The sequence below is a fragment of the Tachypleus tridentatus genome, chromosome 13 (genome assembly GCF_004210375.1).
Source record: "Tachypleus tridentatus isolate NWPU-2018 chromosome 13, ASM421037v1, whole genome shotgun sequence".
In the NCBI taxonomy this organism is placed as follows: domain Eukaryota; kingdom Metazoa; phylum Arthropoda; class Merostomata; order Xiphosura; family Limulidae; genus Tachypleus; species Tachypleus tridentatus.
This window is the reverse complement of record NC_134837.1, coordinates 161,265,492-161,292,801: the sequence shown is the minus strand read 5'-3', so window position 1 is coordinate 161,292,801 and position 27,310 is coordinate 161,265,492. Positions and strand designations below refer to the sequence as shown.

The 27,310-nt window shown below is 33.7% G+C and overlaps 1 protein-coding gene across 10 annotated transcripts in view; it reads right to left on the bottom strand.

The window, feature by feature from the left end:
• LOC143240345 (GATA-binding factor 2-like) overlaps positions 1-27,310 on the bottom strand; it is a 311,086-nt gene that overhangs the window by 269,636 nt on the left and 14,140 nt on the right. For 6 of the 10 annotated variants that reach the window (XM_076482626.1, XM_076482632.1, XM_076482620.1 and 3 more), the window contains exon 1: positions 7,742-7,776. The exons of 1 other annotated variant lie outside the window; for it this stretch is intronic. In XM_076482626.1, coding sequence (XP_076338741.1) covers positions 7,742-7,761 — 20 coding nt within the window. In that variant the 5' untranslated portion in view covers positions 7,762-7,776. Of the gene's footprint in view, positions 1-7,741; positions 7,777-8,632; positions 8,751-27,310 lie in introns of those variants that run through there. 3 more of the 10 variants (XM_076482636.1, XM_076482631.1, XM_076482634.1) reach the window with 3 other exon arrangements.

The following is a 27,310-nucleotide window of genomic DNA, read 5'->3' as shown; positions in this document are numbered from 1 at the left end:
GGATTGACCGTCACATTATAATGCCCCCACGGCTGAAAGGGCGAGTATGTTTGGTGCGACCGGGATTCGAACCCGCGACACTAGGATTACGAGTCGAACGCCTTAACACACTTGGTGCCGGGCCAGACGGAAGGCAGCTATTAAACAATACGCACCGCAAATACTTAACTACTTTTGTCTGATCGAAGAGTAAGGTTTGACCGTCACCTTTATAGCGCGTGCACACACATCATCGAAGTTCATGCTTTTGCGGCAACTAGTCGCAAACCATAAATTTTCAGATTCACAGTCTGGGCAAAGTGAACATTCCATTCAATTATTGCAATAATAACATAATCGTTTCTTTACTGCCCAAGAGTCAACAGAAATACTTTGTCTTTAACCCAGGAAAACACAACATTCTTTCGTGAACAAAAGTTAATGCTTTTCTTTCACTAAGAAATAAGACGAAGGTTATGTTATCAGGTTTTCACCACTAAGAAATAGCTAAAACGTTAAATGTAACATTTACTTCTATCAGGATAATATTGTAAGTGTGATCTCATGAACTGTGATGAACACACGTATAATTTCAACAGTCGAAGCGAATTAAACTTTTTGTTTGCTTTAAAAATGCCACACTATAAATCTTTCGCAGCGAATGAATTCCTTTATTGTGAAAACCTTATCTTCTTGATACAAGATATTCGCTAATGAAAGTTTAACTCTACTATAAATCACAGAAAGAAATGGTTGGTTTTGTTTGATAGTAATATATCTGTCATTAAATGATCATTCTAGACGATTTAGTACAGTGACGACAGGAACTCTCTTCGCAGTGTAATCCCTTTCACTATTATACGTAATTAGTGAGACCAGAGGGAATGATATTTTAAAATAAAAAAGCGACTAGTACCAAGAAAGAAACCGAGTTTGTTTTCTCACTGAACGAATACTCCTGTAGTTATCTAGATAGTGACATATTTACTCACTGCATTTAATTATTTGATTGAAGGCTTTCTAATGCAGAAATAACAAATCCACTTTCGCTTGTTCGTCTGAACTGACAAGGAATACGTTAGAAAAAACATATTGACGTTGCATTCAGAAATTACGATGTTTATTGGTTTAGAATTTTGACTGCATTCACAGGTCGTTTTCTTTATGTGGATTAACCTATAATTATATATAATTTTAATCATATAGGTTAATCATAAGTCAGAGGCTGTTATTCATGCCTGTTTTTGTTAGTTTCAGAATTTCATGCGAAGCTACATTAGAGTTATTTACACAAAGTTGTCCCTAATTTTCAAGTGATAAACTAAAAGGAAAGCAGTTGATCAACAGAGTTCACTTCCAACTTTTCAGCTACTCTTTATGGATTCAATAGTCAGATTTGACCTTCACCCTTGACCCGAAAGTACAGAACGCGTTTTAGCACTAACACATCGCGAACAGGAGATCTTCGGGCTTACAGTCTGGACTGGCTAATCGTTGGGCAACGGGTAAACGTATTAATATAGATTAATTGAAAGCTGCGGATCTCTTTACTTTCGTAGTGATATAGATTAACTGGAAGCTACGGATTTCTTTACTTTCGTAGCTTAATGTCAAAACACATATTATATGTACTTCGTTTCTTTTATCATTACGTACATACTTCTCGACAGGGTACGACGGGCGAGACTTTTCTCAAAACCAAGTGATCCTTTTGCTCACGTCTACAAGAAACAGTAAGACATTAATATGTCCTGAGGTGAATGTATTGAATTGCATTATCTACCAGAAAACAGAAATATTGTGCATGATCTATTTAAGTATTAAGTTTCTAAAAACAGCAATATTTGGTGTTCTCATAGCTAAGTAGTTAGCGCTATCACGATTAGTGATCACGAAAAGTAGAAATTATATAAATGGTGAGACTTATACCGATTCTTTACTTGTCTAATTGAATGATCAAATCGTGTGTGACCCTTTTTAGGTAAAGGTTTCGTCACCGCCACTTCATCGCCCATGACTACTAGCCTGGTGTATTTTAAAACATTGTGGAATGGTTTTATCTGTTGATTTGTTTTTAAAAACACACGAAAAAGAAAACCTATTTATCAACATGTTTTCACAACTAACTGAACTTGAAGGAAAGAACTCAACTCGCCAATGGAAGTCATTTTATTTGTACTTTCTCGCACATAACTCATTAAGCGTTTTAAGTTAACAAATTATCAATGATTACGAGAACATTTGTTAAAAAGTGGGCTCATTTGTAGAATCACTGCAGTGTCTCATTCGTATTTGATATGTAACCAAATACGTAAAATAGTCATAGAGTTAATACGAAAGTTCCTGTATAACACTTAGTAAAAATTCGACAACTATTTCTCATGTGTAGGACTAGGTGTAGAATTAAGGACTATTACGACGCACTATATTAAAAACGGAAAAATTAAACATGGGTTATTTGAATTCTGAACGCATACTGTACAGTTATAGGCATAGCTGATGAATATTACTGTTCATTATCTTATATATTCAACTAGGAATTAAATAAATATGTATGATATTTTCTTATTCTGAAGTTAGAGAATACCTGTCGATTAGACTTGTTTCACTAATTATTTTAAATAGTGGGAGAAGAACTAATCCAACTGTTTTACCTTACCTTTCATCACCTTACTTTTCATCAGTTAACGACAAAATTAAGAATCAACAGTATAATAGTTTGAACGTATCGTTTTGGAAATAGATTAAAGACTGGAAGCATTGATGTATGTTTATAGATTAAATATCTGTTAGTTTTTGTCGCATACTTAAAACGAAAAAGCTCAATCAATGTTTTATGAGTTAGGAACATAACAGGATTATAATTATTTTACTTTTTACCATAAAAGCCAGAAATAAGAGCTACAATTTCACCAGTTGCTATGTTGTGAATGTTATATCAGAACAGAACAATGCAAGGGTTATTCGAATCAATATAATTTGCTTACTAGGATCAGGTTTACATCAGTCCTTGTTAACTGTGTGATCGTTATGGAAAGACTTAAAAGTGTTGGCTGTTCTACAGAGTTGAGTAAGTTATATGAAAACAGTTTGGAATATGAGATTAAGCAAGTCATGTGACAAAAACATATAAAGTAATGGCGGAAATGAATGTATCATAACTACATTTTCACGTCATTGTCGTTCGTTGGTAAGTTTGATGCTACAGAGAATTGATCGTTTTTGACAAAGATATGTAACAGCTCTATCCGATACAACATATTCATACATTCAATTCATAAAGAGGTATTTATTTCACGAATTTAAAATTTCTAAGACAGGGACAGCTTTTTTATTTAATGGTATTATAAAACAAAGGTTGTGTGTGTGTGTTTTCTTATAGCAAAGCCACATGAGGCTACCTGCTGAGCCCACCAAAGGGAAGAGAACCCCTGATTTTAGCGTTGTAAATCTGCAGGCTTACCGCTGTACTAGCAGGGGTCAAAGGTTGTGGATCAGTTTGTGGAAAACTATCCACAAGAAACCTACTATGTATCACATCTTATAATGGGTGAGAATCTCCACGATGATGAAGGTCAATGGAAAAAAAAACTGCATATCACAGGCAACGCTACGCAAGATAACCAAGAGGATCCCCATCTGAAAAAAAATCCAATAGAATATGGGTTCACAAAGTTAAGGCTTTCAGCCTTGCCTCCTGTTTTACCATGACATGTCTTAAGTAAGTGAATAATGAACTGGATATTTATGCTCTTCTATACGAAATAACACCAGTCAAGTTTACAGACGCAGAGCTTATGGATTTCTGAGCAATCACACTACATAAACAGATGTAAAGAAAGGCCATACATCTTCGTATATGAGGATTGGTTTGCTTTGAATGTGCCGCCCTTACTACAAAGCCTTTTTTGCAATAGAAACTACGCTTTAGATCTATTGTCAAGATCCATTACCGTTAGATAAATTATATCAAGACGAGGTGACATGGACTGTTACGACATAATACGGCTTCAAAATCGTTTGAATATAATGAATCTACTCTCTGGGTCAAAGACCATGTTATCGTGTTTGTTAACTCGCATTGAAAGTTTTATTGAACTACCATTTTACCTTGGTACCAAACCGTACATTATAATTAATATTTTCATATTCTACATTATTTAGTTTCTTAATTTAAAGTAAATATTAAAACACACACACACACACACACATCTAAATATAGAGTGTTGGGTGTCACGTGACATGTTGAATGTAGCACTGGTTCACACCTGATATTTATGATGTCAAAATACAAATTTGGAACTCAGATTATCAATATTGGAAAGTTAGAATATAAAATAAGAACCCCTTGTATTTTCTACTTGCTGAGATATCACTCATTAGCTGAATCAAACACAGTTCTCCCATTCACTTTTTTCCATTTTTGGAAATAGCCCGTTATATACATTTACTTCTATTTATATGACATATGAATAACCACTAAAAGGACAGATGCCACCCAAGTGTTTCTTTCTCAGCTACTTTAAAATGTAATGCCGTCGTCTCTGTCTTTCGAGACAAATCTTTGTACTGATAAGTTGAGTTATTAGCCTGTTCGAAATTTTATATTTTGTAAACCAAAATAGAGCTCAATTACTAAATTTGATAAATTATAATGGAGTTCTATGGTTTCGTGGTTACGAGCTGGGTGGATTCCACCTGACCCATAATGAAGGGGTAACAAGCCTTAAGCTCAATAATAATGTTAAAAATAAGGTTAATTCCAGTTATTTTGTAAACATGAGCCATAAACTATTTCAGCTGTAGTTTTAGAGTTAAGAGAAATAAGGAAAATTGAGTTGTTTACATGTTTTCCAGCTAGACGCAGAACTAAGAAACAAAAATATATTAAAGAGATAACAGAATTAGTTATAAGAACTACATCAGTGCTGTCTTTTTCAATTAGTAGTTAAAAACAGAATGTGAGAACACAAAAACTATCCTACCTTTTGTAATGTACTACCATGTCATGACAAAAAATAAATTGTGGGACTATACAATTTGTCGAACTTTATATGACATCTAAGGACAGCTTAACAAACTACAACAATCCCAATGTTTTCATAAACTAACTAACATGTGACAGAAATAAATTTAAAAAAACTGTCCTGATTGTTGTCTCCTAATAATTCCTAAGGCTAGGCTCATTAACAAGGACTATTTTGGCTGTTGATTTCTACGTGACATTTAAAGAACTATTTCTAGAAATTGAAATTAATATGGTAGTTGTTTCCGTGTATGATTGGATGTAGTAACTTCAACTATCTTTATTATTACCTTGTATAAAACACATAAGTGCAGATCTGGAGACTCGGCATGACCAGGTTGTTAGGGCGTTCGAATTGTGATCTGAAGGTCGCGGGTTCGAATTTCCGTCGCACCACATATACTCGCCCTTTCAGCAGTGGTGGCGTTACAATGTAACAGTCAATACCACTATTCGTTGGTAAAAGAGTAGCCTAAAAGATGACAATGGGTGGTGACAGCTACCTACCTTCCCACTGGTCATACACTGCGAAATTAGAAACGACTAACGCAGATAGTCCTCGTGTATTTTTGTGCGAGATTCAAAAACAAACCCAATCGGAAACTGTGATCACCTTGGTTATTTTCCTTTATTTAACTTCTAAGGGTATATTCAGAAACTAGAATTATTTTAATTGCTATCCTCTATAATAACACCAAAAGGGAGCTTTAATAAATAGTAATATGCTCTAGTTGTTGTTGTGCACACAATTTACCAATAGATAAATAAAAAACTGATTTCTAAGAATACATTTTAATTAAACAAAGAAACAAAAGGTACAATATCATTGTTGGTATTACTGGATCTGTGTTTTCAACATTTAAGGCATATAGATGTCTTATATACTTGACATAAAACCTGGATCTTGTTCGCGAATTGATGTATCCGTTAGAAGTAAAACTTCCTGTGAATGCTTAGCTTCCCAAAGAGAAATACCACCGTAGTTTTTTGTGACTTTTAGCTGTTTTAACGAAAATTCCTCAAAAAATACTCGATAAATCCAAGTGCTCCAATGTTCGAAAATTGTGTAAATCTGAGCTTATTAGGAAAAAAAATGTTGTCACCTAAATCCGTGAGATACCCATTGCCGTCGACATACAATATTGACTAGAATAAGGCGTGGTCTCTTTCACTGTTCTGCCGCTGTAACCCGTGCTATGCTATGAAGAGACCTTCTGACAGTACAGGGGCACACTATAAAAGTATCAGGCAATTGTCACGTCTCAACTCACAAAAAATGTGAACTAATATTTTTAGATACCCTGACAGAGCACAAAATGTATTCGTAGTCACTCTGTAGAGCAGTATTGAAAGTGACTTGACAATTTCTCGCTAATTTTGACCAATTTCTTATCGTCAAATTGTGCGACCACACAAGTTTCTCAAGATCCTCTTGTTAGTGACAAGGATATTTCTATTTGCGGTCTTTACCAAGATGGATTTGTATATTTATCTATAACGAGGTTTTAAATGTGATGTCATTGAATATCAAGTTTTAGAGCTTCAACCGGGAACAAGAGATATGCGAAGTTACTATCTTACATTATAACATAAGACCAAAGAGTAAGAAAAGTAATGTAATGGTGAGCACGTTTTTACGTCTGATAAACACTACAGATATGTTAGCATCCAGTTATTTATCAAAGTTGCTCATGAAGTGTAGCTGTTTACAGTAGACGACTCTTCGTTTTAAGGCAAAAATTTAAAATTTTCGGCAAGCATTGAGCTTAATATTCTTTTTTTTCTGATATTCAGGATAAGCAGGCGAGAAAACTAAGTTGCTTATTTAGACATTGTCCTAAATAGTTTGATATGAAACCTAATTTGTCAATTTTCCAGGATAGAGAGACAAGACAAAGAACCGAAACATCTAGTAATTCGTGACCAAACTAAGGAGAACAGGTGTGCTATGAGTTTGTTATTATTTTGAGTACAGTGGGATAAAACTAAGCCAATCTTTCTAGGATTTAGAGGAATGTCACCTAGTAGAGTTTTAAAGGAAGTTTGAACTAAGTAATTATAAGATGATTTAATTGTATCAAAATGATGAAAATAAATTAAAATATATCTACGTTTCTCACCTTTAACACTCTGGTATTTTAGTATAAGTTCACTGTTTATGTAGTGTCATTTTAACTTGAATTTCACATTAAGACAATATGGGTTAAAACAGGAAGGTTAGAGGATCCAAAAGGTTAGACATAACCGTTCCTTAATTTTAATTACTTAAAAGAGAAAAGTTAACCAATCAGCAGCATACCGCCACAAAGGCTTTTTCTAGCTTTTAACAAAATAAAGACATTGACTGTCACTCTTATAACGCACCCACCGCTGAAAGTGCCGAACCAAGTTGGTGGTATCGTGGTGTGAACCTTGGAACTTCATGCTAACCCTTAGATCAATTCATAATATTACAGTGAATCTCATACCCCATTTTACATGCACTGTTAAAAATGTAACTAAAAGTTACCGCTTAGATATGGAATAGTATCTTAAATATATTAAGGTCGTATCAATGATCAAATGTATAAAATAAATTATATTATACAAAACAAACCGTATTTCATATGTATTCTTATGATATTAACTTATAAAAAAAGCTTTCTTACGTGTACTGGTGAACTGATGAAGTATACTGCATAGATCAACCGCGCCTTTTTCTAAAACAATAGTTTATAATTATTTTCAGCTACTTACCTTGAGGCGTACATGTTCATGTTATCAAGAAAACTTCGAAAAAACAACGTGTTTTGCGATACAACAAATTGGGAACGCGAGATGTGTGAAGTTACTACATTACAGGATAATATGAGACCAAAGAATAGCAAGTAAGAAAAGTAATGTAATGGTGAGCACATTTTTCCGTATGATATACACTACAGATATGTTAGCATCCAATTCTTTATCAGAGTTTTTCATGAAGTGTAGATATTTTTAGTAGAAGGCTCTTCACTCTAAGGTAAAAATTAAACTTTCTGGGCAACCATCGAGCTAGATATTCTTTGCTTTCAGAAACTTGGTACCTCAGGATTAAACAGACGAGAAAGCTAAGTTGCGAACTTTGATTGCATCTGACACCATATCATGAAATGATAAGAAATCAACAACCTTGACCCTGTCTGTTTACAGACAAATCAAACATGTTCTAAGCTAACAAATAGCAGGAACTCCAGGTCGCTACTGACGAGGAGCAGCGATCGTCTTTGAAGTCTAGCATTGCAAATGGACGCAAAAAAAAGGTAGTCGTTAAATTGCTGTGTGGTATCAACGGTGAGAAGTGAATTTCACGTGTTATCAGGCGTGAAAGGGGAAGAAATCTTCTTCCTAGTTGACTGAGCCATCAGGAGAGCAAAGCCCTCCTACTCAGAAGCGATAAGCTGTTTATTTGTCGTGCTTGAAGTAATTTCTAATGAGGAAACGCTAATCAATGTTGTGAAGGTTCTCCCCAGGCAGGGGGTGTTAATCAGTGTTTAGCAGCTTCCCTTCTCAAATAAGATACCAAGAAGACGCTTCAGCAAGTGCTCTAAGATAGATAAGAGGAGTTGCATTCGTAATAAATCTAGCGAGATATAAAGAGTCTAATCTTACCTCGATAGTAGGTCTGCAGCCTCACTGAAAACCTTATCAGCACTCTCCCAACTCCAGCAGCCTTCGGGAAAGCAGCTGTAAATCTTGCCAATAGAATGGGCGGGTGAGATACGGACGCAACGTTTTATACGCCACTGGCAAATATAATATGTTTATCAGTATATTTTAATAGAATGATCGACCGAATAGTCATATCACAACCCAGCATCTTGCCAATAATGAGGCTTCCGACATCAGTGCGTGCGCATCATAAGATGACACTGCAGTGTGTAAACAGGCGGTACGATAGTAGCGTTGCTCCAATCAGTAGACTCCTCAGTTTTGCGTCACTGACGACAGGAGATGGCGGTATGTTGCCGTCCCACCCCTAGTTATAATGGCGAGCTGTGTTTAAGTCATGAAAACGGTAGTGTTGGTCACCTGTTTCTACCTGAAGGTATATAATAACACTTTAGCGACCTTGGCCTCTTGGATATTGAGAAAAAAAGACCGACGTTTAGTTCACCTAAGTAGGTATCATCCTTTCTCTTCCGTATTCACTTCAACAATTCTCACAGGATATCAGGACACAACAGTCGTATTCACTTTAACGTAACAGGATATCACCGGCTTATGGTCATCTGCACCTAATACAGTTCGATGAATATCACTTAACAATAGTTATCACTACAGCACACCTCATTGGATATCACCACCCTAGGATCGTTTCTACGTTAATACATCTAATCTGATATTAGCGACAAGTGGATGCTGTTACACCGACACTCCTCTCTGGATATCGTCTAACAACGGATGGTTTCATTTCAACATTCACCACTGGATTTTACCAACAAACTGATGTCTTCATCTAGTTCGCCATATATTACTTACCAGTAAATATCTTTACTTTAATACACCCTCCCCCAACTCCATGGAGACTTATCGAATAAAGTAAGCTTTTACTGCCTTTGAGTAGTAACAATATCTCGAAAATGTTATAGAGAACTGGACATGTGGACTGTGGATATGTTACCACGAACTTGAGCATTGCTTTTAAGAGTTCATTAATACCAGCTGTACTATGATAACCTTCTTAAACTTATGTTTTATGGTGTATTCTAGAATTACATTACTTCAAAGATCTAAGAATACAAGTGCTTCTAAGATTTATTGTAGTAATTTCCTTCATAATAATGATAGCAGCAGAAACAAAAGCAATAAACAAGTAGTTAGTAAGAACTTTGTTTCGATTGCTAACTTGACCAAAAATATGGTTTAATTTTGATAAAATTCTAAACTTTGTTCAATCAAACATTGTGTTTTATATTTGGAAAATTACTTTGAGTTTATTTCTTGTACATCTGGATTGTCATGTCTATTGAAATAACTTAATAAATCAGATAATACTGGCCGATATACATAAAGCTTATTTATAATGTGTCATATAATATTTCGAGTGTTTCTTTTCAGTTTAATTTTAATGCTGTCGTGTAATTGAATATTAATTAATTTGTTAATTATATGTAATAGGATCTAGATTAGAATGAGTTGTAAAATGTATTATGTTATCCCATGCATGTAATATTACAACATATTAAACTTTATAATCCTTTGGTTTTAATAATTGCAAATCATTTTATTTAATATTATAGAATGTGCTGGATATGTATTGGAAAACTCTGTTTCTCTGAGTGCCTTTAATAAATAACTTGAATAATAATGTTTGTTAAAACATATCTCATACTGTAAGCGATATTCTAGTATAATATAACTAGCTAACAATGAAACTGCTAAGTTTTTATAATGACCGAACTGTAAATTTCTAAGAGTTTAAATAATGTAAACACGATTTAGGGTCAATACCGACCTAGAACAAATGTTTGGACGACACTTGGTTTCTCTGAATACTGAATGTCTCAAACTTATGCAAAAAAATAAAACTATAAGTTGTTCTTATAATGGAAAGCAAGTTTTAGATTTTTGTGTGATCTCAGAGGACCGGCGCAAAGAGTGAAAAATGTCAATATGCTTTAAAACAGATAATGAACGAATGAAGAAATTATGCGACCTTACGACACTTGCTCAGATTAACAAAGTTTATGCTTTTTTTTCTTTGTAAATAACGAACCACTTTACGACTGGGTATGATAGTGCAGCTTAAAACGCGCCCGTCCTGAAATTCACGAGTGCATAAAAAGATGGCGGAGGATATATATTGTATTCTCAAACTAGAATGAAAAACTATAGCTTATGATACAATATACTTCGAAGTTATGTCACGGCTCCTATTTTTGTTGTCACAATTAACTTGTTTTTTAAATTATCAATGTAGAGCTAAAGATTAAAGATAATAATGTAAGGATATTTTTAGAATAAGAGGACAGCAGTGTATGTACCAGAAGACATTTTGTTAATTGTCCAATAATGCTTAAGGACCTTAAAAACAAATGATAAAACCTGGAACCTAAGATCAGGGATAATAATAAAATATAGAAGATAGAGTTAAAAATAATAGGTGATGATAAAGAAAAGCCGAAACTAGATGGAAAAGATAAAATGAATTTTTATGTACTGCATGACTTAGGAATATGGAAATAAGCCAAGAAACGACTCTCTAAAATGTTAACGCCATAAGAATGTAAAGAAACTTCTATTGTACTGTGAAATACCAGATTGCAAAAAACACTGTTGTGAGGTGTGTGATAACTTAAAGACAGATTTTAGTGATAGCCTTATAGAAAAGACTCACATAACTTGACAGACAGTATTAAGTTGAACCTTAACAGTAATGTGCGTTGAACAGCTAGTGATTAGAAAGTGCGAAGTGGAACAAAAACAGATACAGTTGGCAAATAGTTGAAGGCAGAATGTGCTGACGATAACACAATGATGGTAACCAAACAGAATGAAATCATCTATACAAAAAAAACAAACAATTCTCTGAGGTATGAAGCAGAAAAAACAAGCAAGAAATTAAAAATAAGTCTCAAGAAGATAACCAGAGATACAGAGACAAGTAAAAGACATGGATCTGATCCCGCACCATTTAACTACCAGAAACGTTAATTTAACTAATTATCCTGTAAGATTTTGTTACATCACCAGTGTTATCTAAATGTTATTAGTGACTTATGTTAAACATCAAAATTGTGTTAAATAACGGTGGTTAACTCTCTTCTTATGTATATACTATTAAACTTTAGATACTGAAAAGTATGAAAACATCCACCGCTAATAACGAATTAATATCCAGGACAGCTGTGTTTTATACTAAAATATATTTAAATATATGCTGCTTTACAAGTGATTAATTTCTTGTTTTTGTTTAATCATTTTTTTTAAAACACAAACAATTTTAGAACTGTCTTTGTGAACCTCTATCCATTAATGTAATCGGCAATAATGGCGTATTATATTTTTAACTAAACATTGAAAAGCAGTTAGCATAAGATAAGTTCCATTTGAATGTAATTAAATATAATCTAATTACTATGATATTTAAAGAATCATGATTAGTACGGGCTATGTCTATGATTTTCGTAAGTAGAGAGGAACTTAATGGTATTAACTCTAAAAATACGTATTGTATTGAAATGAAAAAAGAAAATACCTTACAGAATGCGTCATGCGAGCGTTGTGAACAATTGTGAGCAAAGAAAACTGCGGACTCGTTATGACAGTTATGTTTAATAATCCTAGTGAATAGAATACGATATTATTATAACAATTGTTTTTTCAAAACATCATAATTCAATGTGGACGATAATCATCAGAAGGTCTTTGATTACATAGTTTTGGAAATAGCATATCGCCCGTATTATGACAGTCTTTACACATGATTAATGAGCTCAATGAAAGAGAGAATTTTACAAAACTAATTGCTAATCAGGAATTACTGACATGTTGATTAAAACAATAAATAAATTAACAATGTTTGTGTAGGTATACGAATCATCAGACAACTAAGTATACGAATAAAGACACCGATGAAACTGATTTTCAGTAGGAAGATTAATCACAAAATTAAGTAAAGCATTTGAAACACCTGCATCTGACTTAGAAACAAAATTTGTTAAGTTCCTTATTCAAATGATAAACAATCTAGCTTGTGCAACTAGTTCAGAAATCAGTATCAGAAAGAGAGTAAAAACAGAATACTAATTTGAAGATTTTTATTTATCAAAATTAATTAGGCTAGAAAGTCATTAAATAACAATAAGTTAGGCTAGTGCATGCATTTTTTTCAGTTTCGGATCTTTGCCCACTAAACTATTTAATGAAAATAAGGAAACAAGACCAGTCAGTTTCAGGTGAGGCTTGTTACAATATTCTGGATAAATGAAACAGTAGATGACATCATGGTCTTCAGAGCTCAGATTCATCGAACCAAGTTTTTAAGAAATGACAAATACCGCTCTGTTCAGATCCAGCATTTGGATAAAAATCTCACCCCTTATTTCCTGAACATAGTAAATAGATAAAATGCAGAAGCTTACATTGGCAGAATATGAACAACTCATACAATTGCTAAACAATTTGTTGGAGAGGGCTTGTCTTCAGTCAGTGGTCAATCAATACGTGCATATTCATCAAAAGCTCTGATAAAAATGTCAAAAATCACCTCATCTATTTAGAACAATCAATACAGAAAATTATGAAACTAATATGTATAATATCATATAAATTGTCTCAACTATTACCACCCTATATTATTAGTTTTACTTTAAGAAGTGTAAGCAAAACTCGTGTTCATTAAATATAAATTGTTACAACGTACAAGTTTTGATGTCGAAGTCTGTCAAATCAAGCTTTTTTTAAACAGAAGTATGATTTATTTTGTAATTGTAATCAGATGAGATGAAACTCCATTGTAAAATATCCCCATACTATTGTAATAAAGTGCAATTAACATTTGAAAGAAAGAAAAAAATGCATAGGAAAAACATTGTTATCAAGAGGGAATACAAATACAGTTTGCGCTGTAAAACTGAGAAATGTATGTTATATTAAACATCTGCATAGTCATATTTATGTAACGAAACAGGTTCTGTGGTCATCATTAACCATTTATTAGAACAGTAAAATATTTTGTTATACACCTGTAGAAAGCTCTGTAATTTAGCATTTCACTTATCGGAAAAAAACAAACTTACTAAAACGTATACAATGACAAAATATAATATCAAAGTACCATAAAGCTGTAAGCTTTAGTTACTTCATATTAGAAATTTGGTATTTAGACGATCTTTTCGTATTCTAAAAACCTTCGCAAAGAAAAGAGGTATGCTATCAATAAGGTTATTGATGTATTCCACCATGATTTTACGTTATCTTGTCACTAGTAGGCGCTGCAACTCAGATATAGTATCTTGTTTAGGATCGTGGTTAATAATTCTATGGTTCAGTTCTGTCCAACAGTTCTCAATGAGATTACAGTGTAGAAACTTTGAAGGTCATCGTAATTTTGAAACATCCTCCTGATAGATATTACCCTGTACAACACGTGCACAGTGGGCATTGTCACACTGTCATGCAAAGTTACTGTGAAACGTTGCTCTAGCATATGGCAAAAAAATCGTCCCCATGTGGTGCTTTAAGGAGGCGTCGTCTTCCCTGGAAGAGTAGTTTTCCACGTGATGAATAGCTGCCCAAACATTTTCTGCACCACCTTATGTGCGTTCCCTGTTGAAAAGACAGTCTTTCTTCATCTGTTCTTCAGGCAAATGATGAAAAAGAATACTACTATCAAATTTGACAGGCCGAATACAGGAATCAACTGAAATAATGACATGTTGCCAGTGTCCTAACTGTTAGTTGGCATACCGTATTGCACAGTGATTGTGGTGAATTCTGGTTAATATCGGTTTTAAAGTAACCCTTTTTGCAAAATAACCTTGTTTGGTCGGTCTCCTATTTACTGCTTTTTCAGATACCTTGGAATAAATGTGTTTATACTATTGTTTTCGTAAAGTATTTCATGACTGCTCTCGATCTTGACGTATTAACTTGATCAAAACATGGTAATCGTAGACACTAGTCTTCGACGTCTGCCAGTAGACTTTCCTGGAACAACGTTTCCTTTCGTTCGATAACGTTTCAGGATTCTGGATACTATATAATTGAGATATAATACTGTTTCATACAATTTCTGGACAGTTAAATAATATGACGCCCTATAACTACTGGCACGTATTTGTACACCACATACAAAGAAATTTTCTGAATAAAACATTGGTCTATTTCGTAAGAGATTATAAAACACACACACCTTTTTATAGAGAACAGATATGTATATTTACGTTTTGACGATGAAATGCCCTAAACAACTTATAAAGACCAAAATAACAAGTCGTACGTGTTTGTCCAATCACATTCTTCCTTTTCTGTTACTACTCGGGTACTTACTCAATAACCACTGAATACACGTATACAATAACATCAATATAGAGCGTATGCAAACATTTTCAACAAGGCTGTATAATTACAAAATACAAAAATGAATACGTTTAATATTGGGTTGAATTAATTTTAATGAAAAGGAAAATGTAGAAATGTTTGAAACACTTATGAAACCTCAATAAAAATATTAACCGGTTTAGTTTTAAAAAAAGAAAACAAAATCGAAATATCTTTAACAGAGAACAGCTCGTAAAATATAATATATATTTATAATTGGTATTTACACACACTCATTTTTTACCGCTAAATCATAGATATCATTGACAAAGATATCTCACAATAGACCGCATATTCAACTGAGGTATACAGACCGTATAAATGTTTGTTTTGACTAAAAACAACGACTGTTCCTGTGGACTGAAAACCTTTGTTGCCTTTTGTGGCTTTTTTAAATCTTTTACCAATTGTTTTTTTATCTAAACATTTTTCATTATGATTGCGTTACACAGAATTCATCCACTCCGATCGTTCTTTAAAACCAATGTTTATTTTAAGTCTCACTTTCTATTCTCTTTCTTAAAGCACGTGAGTAGAGAAAATAGAAACTTTAAACCTCTTCACAACAATGGCTACATCTCTATGGTTATGTTTCTATTAAAAAGAATCTTTGTGAAGAGAAGAGTATTTTTCTGACGATGAACTCAATTATGTGTTGGTCGTTAAACGTGCTGCTATCAATGCGCGTGACTCGCAAAGCTCACACAACTGGCTCGTGTAAACAGACTCTGGCGGATAATAGTTTCATCACATGATCAACCAGTGCTATGATAACATAAGGTAGGTAAAATACAGTTTAATTTCCAAATGTATTTTTTTCTAAACGTATTATATTAGAAAGAGAAACATGTTTGAAAAGTACAAATAAACTTATGCTTAAAGTATTCTGATATTGAGGTATTTTGTATTGCAATGATGTTCCTGAAAAATATGCAATTATTAAGTAATGTACAAAGCATAACATAAAATGTAATAACTATTATCACCCTAAATCGTTATCTCTACTATAGGAGAATTAAACCAAAGCGAAAACTAACTAAATACGTTTTATGTAAATCATTACATTGAATTTTAATAACATATTTCAAGGCTGTCAAATTATTATTATTTTATAAGCAAAGGTATGATTTAATAGTTTCGTTTAGTTCATTAAGTATATTTTATTGTAGGTTACAGTTTTTACAGTAAGTAATATTTGTTTTTAGAACAGTTACGATGTTTCGATTACTTGTAGAATCATTCTTCAGTGCACAACTTTTAATGATAAAAACTTTTTTTGGTTTATTTAAATTAACATCAACAAACTAACAATGTTTTTAAATTCTAGATGTGGTTGTAGTTACTTATTCATTATTATTATCTTACAGATTATTGACGCACGGCAAAACGAGCAAAACATGAAAACAAAACAAAAATGAATAAATATAATACTATCGGTTGAAACTTTGTAAAATGGACGGCAACTGCCTGTTGTGGAGACACAAGTGTAGAGGACGACGTTTCGAAAGTCTTCCGCTTTTCGTCTGCAAAATATGTGCATAAGATTAGAAATCTTTGGAGAAATAATGGTCAAAGACATACAGAGATGTGTCTGTGTATTTATTAAATGTGGAATTGTTTGATTCCTTTAATAAAACTTCACTGATTTTTCCTCTATTAACGCCAGGCTAATGTTTTAGTACTGTGAAATTCTGTGTTTGTTTTTATTCATATGCTCACGGACTTAGGAAAAGAATTTTTGGTGTTTTTTTAACCCGATCTTCAAGTTACGTCCTGTTTCATCTATGTAAAATACTGGTCACCTGTTACACTTTATTTTTTAAATGTTCTCAATTTCAGATTACTGACCAATAGAAAAGCCACCATCCAGCATATTCCGCCAACGGGACTGGGGTCTTATCCGATTATTTGAGCCGAATAATGTTATTAAAATTATGGAAAGTAATCACTGACAATACGGCTGAGGATTATACGACCTGCAGCGTCATATGTTAACCAGGACGTCACACGTGACAGGACTCATTGTTCATTTTCGACTTATTACACAAATAGAAACAAAATGACCTGGGCTGTGTCCAATGATTTTTGCCGTAACAGTAAAATGTTTGATCAGCCTTATGATTAGAGATATTCACAGAGTGTCCCAAACCTCAGTTTCCATTGTAAAATTGAGAAAGTTATCATGTTTTTTCTGTATCTTTGCAGCTTCTTTTTTAAGCTATGACACTAAGCATTGGTCAACGTCTCGTTGTCATCTGGATGTTAGGTCTTCTTTACTATATCGATGGTTGAAGGCGAATATTTTGAGCATATTTAAAACATCCTGTTGTTTATCATACTGGAAAGAACGTCTTATAGAAATATCAGAGTGATGAAAGATTCATGTTTAAGGACCATTGTCAAACTTAGATTTACTACTCGTAATTATCACCACCTTTGGCAATATGATGTTGGTGGAGAAATGATACTTCTCTGGTGTTCTTCAGTTACTCAGTGAATATTAAACAACGTATTTGTTTTTTCCAAGTGGAAGAAAGAGATAGAGAGATTTATGTTTATATGATTGGGTCTTATACTTAACAGCTAAGTAAAAAAAAAAAAAAGAGTCCTCCAGTGTCACAGTGGTATGTCTGTGGACTAATACTGTTAAAAACTGGGTTTCGATACCCGTGGTGGGCAGACCACAAATAACCCTTTGTGTTTAATAACAAGCAATAACAACTTAGAAAGAAGAATGCGAACTATAACAAAAGATACTCACGAATGTGACACTATTTAATGGAAAAACAATCAACCACGCATTATTTATGAAAAATAGTTTTGGTTGGCACATCAGCTGGTGAGGTAAGATATACATTTCAAAGTTTACTTTATAGCAAGGAATTGAAACTTTATAGGAGTTTTGTTTGTCCGATTTAAGAACAAACTATCTTAAAAGTTGCATCGTCAGTCGTTTATTTAAGTTTAATTTCATAACTGAGGAAAATTAAAATTTGTATCAAATGTTTAAAAGAATTCTATCAAAAGTGAGGAACAGAAACATTGTTTACATCACTTGAATTGAAACGTACCGTATGTAGAAAGATATTCTTAATGCCTAAATCACATTCTATTTTTGTTTTCATTTCGGTAATACCAATTAACATTTGTGGAAGTCAATGATTACCTGAATGAATAAAGAATCTCGTTTTACGTTGATATAAAATGTTTCTTTCGATGTATTGAAAAAACTCTACACAGTATTCGGCTAATAGAATGCACATCAGATATAAACCCGTGTTTATATCAAATGTGGGTCTCTGAAGTTTTCAAATAATTTAAAAAATAATGAAGTTTAATCATAACAATTATGCGATGCCTAGGGGTGCTTAGATGTGCCACTCTTACATGCGATGCCTAGGGGTGCTTAGATGTGCCGCTCTTACATGCGATGCCTAGGGGTGCTTAGATGTGCCACTCTTACATGCGATGCCTAGGGGTGCTTAGATGTGCCACTCTTAGATGCGATACCTAGGGGTGCTTAGATGTGCCTCTCTTACATGCGATGCCTAGGGGTGCTTAGATGTGCCTCTCTTACATGGTTTACTCTTCAGCGTTATATTTAGGTATTACCGAAAAACGACATTTACAGGGGTATAAGTATTTTCTTTCTGTAATGTACAATCACAGGATAATATACAGTTAAGACAGAAGTTGTCGAATAATAAAAAAACAATGAGGAGTAATATGTTGTTTTTATATATACGTTGCTGAGCACTCCTATTTCACGTGCCATTTATTTTGTTCAAAGCTTATAAACTCGAATAAATTTTAATCACTTATGTTAAATCGTATTGAGTTATCGCAACAGTTTTTTCGTAATAGCAAATCTTTTCACTTCGTTTCTTAACCAGACACGCTTTGGAGATATCTTAAATAGTATCGACTATTTTATACAACATTCCGGCCCTTTGAATTATAACTAAGAATATTAAAACGTAATGTGAAAATCCACAACTGAGAGCATGTTTAATATTTAACAAGAAAATCGCAACAACTGAATTTACTTACAAGCCTGTTTATACTTCATATAATACTCAGGGGACAAGCGTAAATGCTAGCAGAAGGCTATTGGACCTGCGGCCTTTTCTAGAATTGTCTGATAGTTCTACAACAACGCACTCGTACCTGATGTTCAATAATGCTCACCATTCATGAGAAAAAGGATATTTCTGAAATTTTACTTTAAAAATGAGCTATCATCACAGCATTACGTCAAATAGCAGATTTTATTAAAGTATTTCTTTGAAAATGCAGTTATTAATGAAAGCGTCTTGCTTTTATACTGCAACACTCATGAAAATTTCACTAAAGAAAAGCAAATATTTTAAAGTTTGTTTTTTGATTAGTTTACATTCCAAACATTCCTTTTTGTAACTGTTATTAGTGAAATCTGAAACATATCATTTTTGTGTAGGTTTCAATTGTTTTATTTATTGCTCAGCTATAAAAATATTGCCTAGTTATAAGGATGTTACCAAGTTACTGTTGGTGTTGATCAGCGCGGTAGTTACTGTTGGTGTTGATCAGCGCGGTAGTTACTGTTGGTGTTGATCAGCGCGGTAGTTACTGTTGGTGTTGATCAGTGCGGTAGTTACTGTTGGTGTTGATCAGTGTGGTAGTTACTGTTGGTGTTGATCAGTGCGGTAGTTACTGTTGGTGTTGATCAGTGCGGTAGTTACTGTTGGTGTTGATCAGTGTGGTAGTTACTGTTGGTGTTGATCAGTGCGGTAGTTACTGTTGGTGTTGATCAGCGCGGTAGTTACTGTTGGTGTTGATCAGCGCGGTAGTTACTGTTGGTGTTGATCAGCGCGGTAGTTACTGTTGGTGTTGATCAGCGCGGTAGTTACTGTTGGTGTTGATCAGCGCGGTAGTTACTGTTGGTGTTGATCAGCGCGGTAGTTACTGTTGGTGTTGATCAGCGCGGTAGTTACTGTTGGTGTTGATCAGCGCGGTAGTTACTGTTGGTGTTGATCAGCGCGGTAGTTACTGTTGGTGTTGATCAGCGCGGTAGTTACTGTTGGTGTTGATCAGCGCGGTAGTTACTGTTGGTGTTGATCAGCGCGGTAGTTACTGTTGGTGTTGATCAGCGCGGTAGTTACTGGTGGTGTTGATCAGCGCGGTAGTTACTGTTGGTGTTGATCAGCGCGGTAGTTACTGTTGGTGTTGATCAGCGCGGTAGTTACTGTTGGTGTTGATCAGCGCGGTAGTTACTGTTGGTGTTGATCAGCGCGGTAGTTACTGTTGGTGTTGATCAGCGCGGTAGTTACTGGTTGGTAGTTGATCAGCGCGGTAGTTACTGTTGGTGTTGTTGGTGTTGATCAGCGCGGTAGTTACTGTTGGTGTTGATCAGCGCGGTAGTTACTGTTGGTGTTGATCAGCGCGGTAGTTACTGTTGGTGTTGATCAGCGCGGTAGTTTGGTGTTGATCAGCGCGGTAGTTACTGTTGGTGTTGATCAGCGCGGTAGTTACTGTTGGTGTTGATCAGCGCGGTAGTTACTGTTGGTGTTGATCAGCGCGGTAGTTACTGTTGGTGTTGATCAGCGCGGTAGTTACTGTTGGTGTTGATCAGTGCGGTAGTTACTGTTGGTGTTGATCAGCGCGGTAGTTACTGTTGGTGTTGATCAGCGCGGTAGTTACTGTTGGTGTTGATCAGCGCGGTAGTTACTGTTGGTGTTGATCAGTGCGGTAGTTACTGTTGGTGTTGATCAGCGCGGTAGTTACTGTTGGTGTTGATCAGCGCGGTAGTTACTGTTGGTGTTGATCAGTGCGGTAGTTACTGTTGGTGTTGATCAGCGCGGTAGTTACTGTTGGTGTTGATCAGTGCGGTAGTTACTGTTGGTGTTGATCAGTGCGGTAGTTACTGTTGGTGTTGATCAGTGTGGTAGTTTCTGTTGGTGTTGATCAGTGCGGTAGTTACTGTTGGTGTTGATCAGCGCGGTAGTTTCCGATATCTGAGTTTTGAACATATACATCGCAAGCTCCTTTATAATAAAATATAAGCCTAAAAGTAAGAGTGCAACGAAATAACATTATTTATATGAATGTTACCATATGGTAACAGAACCAGCGAAACTAAACCAAACACTGCTTTATTTATCATAAAAATGTCTACTGGTGGGACTGCAGTAATTCTACAGAGTTTTAAAACAAAATCGGGGGCTCGATTCGCCTCGGTGAACAATGCATGTAACTCAGTGTGGTTTCGCTCTGATAAACGGAATTTGAAACAATCTTTTTACGCGTTGTAAAATAGGAGCAAGTAAAAACAAATATTTTTAGTAAATATGATATACAATATTACACATTAAGCCTTCCTTTGATACAGATGTATGTCTACGGACTTACACCATTAAAAACCGGTTTTCGATACTCGTGATGGGCAGAGCACATTGTGTAGCTTTCTGCTTAACTTAAATAAATACTTGCACATTACGTTTTAACTTGATAGATAATTTATAATTATAATTTCTAGCTATAGTGTGAAGTTTTTCTACGCACAATTTTGAGTAATTTGTAGCGTGTTCTAGTTTTAATGAATATTAATGAAAGAACTAAACGTAAGTATAATTTAATGTACAACGATGAAAATTTTTATTGAAGGATAAGATATTAAGTTGTTGCAGGACTTGTTTTAGAAATAACATATTTTAACATTGTCCAAGTATCAAAATAAAAGCTTTGTATAAGATTTTCCCATTCTGGAAACCATAATTAGGATCGTAATTAAAATCATACTTGATGATACAATCAAAAAATGCGAGGAAACCTCATGTAGAAATCGAAATTTTTCACTCAATGTTTTTACCATAGCTTAAAGATACTTTGTCATCTCGCATGTCTTTAATTAAGATGTTAATAAAATAAAAATCCTACTTGTTTTTAAGAGATATTTCAAATTTCTAAAATAATTAGAATCATTCTCATAAACAATACAAGTCATTGTCAAGTGAGCCTATTTTTACGTATAATGTGTTCCTGTCTTCTTAAAAATAACGAAAATGATCTTACAAAGTGCAATAAAACAAGTCATTTTCAAGTGAGCCTATTTTTACGTATAATGTGTTCCTGTCTTCTTAAAAATAACGAAAATGATCTTACAAAGTGAAGTCATTTTCAATGAGATTTTACGTATACTTAAAAATAAGAAAATGCAATAAAACAAGTCATTTTCAAGTGAGCCTATTTTTACGTATAATGTGTTCCTGTCTTCTTAAAAATAACGAAAATGATCTTACAAAGTGTACTAAAACACTTGGTAATATTTATAATTTATGTTTACTTATACTTAGTTTGGAATTATCAGCTCCAGAATTTCACGAAGAACAAAACTTGGCGATTGTTTAAACCATTATATGGTTAGCTAATTATTTCACGCATTATAAGTACACTGAGTTCAGAATATTGTATTTTAAAATTGTTTCATGTAAGTTAAATACTTACAGATTCAGTACGGTTTAAAGGAATATTAAAACTAATGGGATATGGGGGAAATGAAACTTAGAGAGTAACAAAGAATTTGTGAAATTTAAAACGTGAAAAATAATACATTTACTGAAATAAAAATAAATTAAAACGACTCAAATTTCGGTTTACTTAAGAATTTCTCTTAAAATAGAAAATATAATAGCTGTACCACACGTTAACTAAACAATAGAATCATTACTGCATTATTTCCTAGTAGGTTTCGTACTGTAATGTATAAGAGCTTGATTAAAGTTACCTCAAAATAAACGTTAAGAACAGGAACGCTGATTTGTTGCAAGATTCAAAACTAAAGAAGTAAATAAATATCCATTCTTGTATTTGTAAAAATAAAATTAAGTAGAAAATAGAAAACATTCAGAAGTATCGAAAACTCATCCTATCGAAGAACAGAAACTAAATCCATTTTGAATTACACTGATATTTTACTACTTGAAAAGTTAAGAACTGTTTTGTCAAATTGTGTCAAAGAAACAAGAAGTAAAAATGTATTTGTTTTTAGGTAATTTAATCAGTTATTATTGATATTATGGCTGAGTAGACAGCTATGTCTGAGATACAACACGACCGATCAACTTCAATTATATGGTAGCGTTACTCAATGTTACCCGTTGTTTACATAGCTACGGTTTTCTATATATTAACTTAACTTTTTGATATAATTATTTCATAAATACGTTTTTAGTGTTATATGCTAATTCAAACGGCATATTTTACTAATATCAGCCCCTCAGTAGCACAGCGGTGTTTCTGCGAACTCACTACTCTATAATCAGGGTTTCGATAACCGTGGTGGGCACAGCACAGATAGCCCATTGTGTATCTTTGTATTTAATTACAAACAAGCAACCACTAATATCTTGTTTACAATGAGATTACCATAAACAGTCTTAATTTTGTCATAAGTACATGCGTAAAGTTTCTTTTCTTTAGACTTATTCGTAATGTGTCCATCAAATGTCTAACTTTATGTTATGGAAGACCTTATTCAAAACTGGGCACTCTATAAGTCCTAAGTCATTTCCTGAAATAAATTGTTGATTTACTCTTTACAACCTGTTTCTAACATATTTCCTTAATCAATACCTCTTTCACCTAGTGATAGTCTTGAAAAAGATATGGTGTTTTCTGCTGTATTCTAGATAATGACGTTTACTCTTCAGCGCATGCGTAGTGTTATATAATCATTGAAGCTTGCGAGAAGAGTTTTAACATCCTGGTAAAAGACTTTAATTAAAGGCTCTAAAAATTCGATCAACCATTCTATTCTTTGAAATAACGTTTCTATTACGTAATAATTAGTATTAAACTAGAATATTATACAAAAAAATGTAATCTTCATTTATCTGAAATTGAGTTAAATAATTAACCTTACTAGAAAGGAATAAAACATTACACGAACCGCAATGTACAAACTTAGTCTTGCAACAGCTCTTATCAGATTAAACATTTAAGACTTGGAGTGCCATCAGATAAAAACTGGCTGTAGAGTTACTCTAATTCTTTGTCACTTGATTCATGTAACCGATTCTTTAATACGCTTTTTACTGATGATTTTGTGATATTTGTAAATTTTACACAGTAATGTATATATATATATATATATTCTTGGCCAAAATGTTTGCATATTCTTCAACAAAGAATATAATCATTATTAAAATGGAATACAAATACATTTAGCACTATCAAACTGAGTAATGCATGCTATGTGAAACATCTACGTATATAATTTACTTAATGAAACAGGTTCTATGGACATCATAAATTACTTATTAGAACAGCAACGAATTTTATCAGACACCTGTAAAAAGATATGTAATTCAGCATTTCATCTTTTACAACAAAATTTTACCAAAACATATATAATGACAAATTATACCATCAAGTTATTAAATATATCGTTTGTAAGTTGATATTAAACATTCAGAAATCGGATGATTTTCCTCGTACTCTAATAATTCCTTCAAAGCAATGTGGCATGCTGTTGATAATGTTATTGATGTAGTTTACCGTGATTACATCTCAACTTGTCGCTAGACGGCGTTACAAATCAGCTACAGTATCTGATTTAGGGTCGTGGTTAGCATTTATACGGTTCAGTTCTACTCAACAATTCTCAATGGTATTAAAATCTGGGAACTTTGACGGCCATGATAACCTTGTAACGTCTCTCCTAGGAGAGGTAATCCAGTACAATAAGTGCAATGTGGGAGTGAAATTGTCATTATGGAACATAAAGTTATTGACAATCCTTGCCCAAGCATGTGACAGAATATCTTTATATGATGTCTGAAGAAGGCACTATTGAAATTTCCTTGGAAGAGTAGTTTTACCCATGATGAACAGCAGCCAAAATGTTTACTGCACCACCTTTGTGGTCCCTTGGAAAAGACAGTCTTCCATCAACTGTTCTTCAGACAAATAACGAATAAGAATTCCATTGTCAGATTTAACATACAAGAAACAGGACTGATCTTAAAAGGTGACATGTCATCAGTGTTCTAACTCTTAGTCGGCATGCTGTATTGCCTAAGTAACACGGCGAAAGCGGTGAATTCTGGTTAATATCGATTTACAGATAGCTCTTCCTGCAAAATAATCTTATTTCTCATTGTTTTTCTGGCCACTCTGCAATGAATGTGTTCATGCCATTCAAGATGAACAGTTTGATGCCATATAACTTCTGGCAGGTGGCGGGACATGACTCTGCACTAAGTGCGAAGAAACTGTCTGAACAAAGCAATTATCTTTTTCGGAAAAGAACAGGCTAAAAGCACACCATTTTACACAAAATAGGGGTGTACGTTTTAATAAACAAATGCTCAAAGCAACTTATATAGACAAGTATAATAACTCCTACAAGTTTGTCCAATCATACGCTACTTTCTCTGCTACTGCTCGGGTTTTTACTGAATAATTACCGAATGCATATATGTAATAACATCATTACAAAACAGTATGCTATCATTTTGGCCAAGGCTGTATGATTTTAAAATACACAAATGAATAAGTTTAATATTGAGTTGAATTTTTTTTAATAAACAGGATATTATTTAAGTTTCTAAAAGACGTATAAAACCATGATAACTATGTTAATGGCTTGAAGGTACAGCATATTAACACAAAAAAACACAGGAAATGTTCTTTATCGGTTTAAAGCAAACTAACACGAAATAGCTTTAACACAAAACAGTTCGTAAATTGTTTTATATATATATATACATATATTTAACTTAAAAACAGTATACGCCACTAAAACACATTATAATTAAACTAAACAGGTTAGAGGTTATATACGCACCGTCCAACGTAACTTGTATTTTAATGCTTACGTTCTATCAAGCTATTAGCATATTGTTCGAATTATGTTTTTCGAAATATAATAGATATCTGTAAATACTTTGTGTTAGTTCCATGTTTTTCATCATCCATATTAGGACTATATAAAGAAACACATTTATATTCCTTAAGATGATGTTAACATTCTTTCATTGGAGAAATTCACGTTTATTTATTTACAAAAAACAACCGCCTTTCGTTAGTCATATTACGGTAGAACTGTTTATTGTCGAGATTTTAAAATTTAGTATTAAATTTAAAAACAAAATAAAACATTTATTAAAGTAATTAATCATAGTTATGTATTTTCAGGGTCAAAGCATCAGTCAGTAAAGCACATCATAAAACATTTCACAGTTCTGTGCAACGTAACCTGATATTTCTGCCCATATGATGTTTTCTCATTAAAATGATCCTCGATACTTTAACCTCATGTTTACATTTGTATCATTAGCTGACAATGCATATGTTCATTAAGAATTAGAAAAAAACTGCATAAACTGTTTACTTAAGGACGTGAACTACTTACATGTCGTCCAACACGTACGTCGCCCCTCGTGCTGAGCTACATTCCACAGCTGAACAGTGATGACACACAAAAAACAACAACAAACTTCTAATTCAACGCATCATTACATATACAATATGGACCTTGAAAGGCATTCCTTCTTAAATATGGCTAATGAAAGGACTTATTCAATAAATTTGAAGAAAAATCCTTCGAGAAAGAAAAATGATACGAACACTTTCAACAACATTTGACAAAATAACTAGTTCACTCTATATATCATATATGTTATATGTATGATGTATTGAGTAATGGTTAACTCAGTAATGGTTAATCCAGTAATGTCATGTATCGAGTAATGGTTAATCCAGTAATGTCATGTATCGAGTAATGGTTAATCCAGTAATGTCAATGTATCGAGTAATGGTTAATCCAGTAATGTCAATGTATCGAGTAATGGTTAATCCAGTAATGTCAATGTATCGAGTAATGGTTAATCCAGTAATGTCAATGTATCGAGTAATGGTTAATCCAGTAATGTCAATGTATCGAGTAGTGGTTAATCCAGTAATGTCAATGTATCGAGTAATGGTTAATCCAGTAATGTCAATGTATCGAGTAATGGTTAATCCAGTAATGTCAATGTATCGAGTAGTGGTTAAAATGCATTCTTACGATGTATATTAAAACTTTAATTCAAATAAAGTACAGAACAACGTTTCAACCTTCTTAAATCATCTTCAAGTTACAAAAATAGTTACTAAATGACTGTTGCTGGGCGCATGTTTGAGGGACGAGAGTATAAACGGGTACGAGATTGTAGGGGGCGTTGTGTTTATCTCTGTAATGTCATGCGTGCAGATAACAAAACT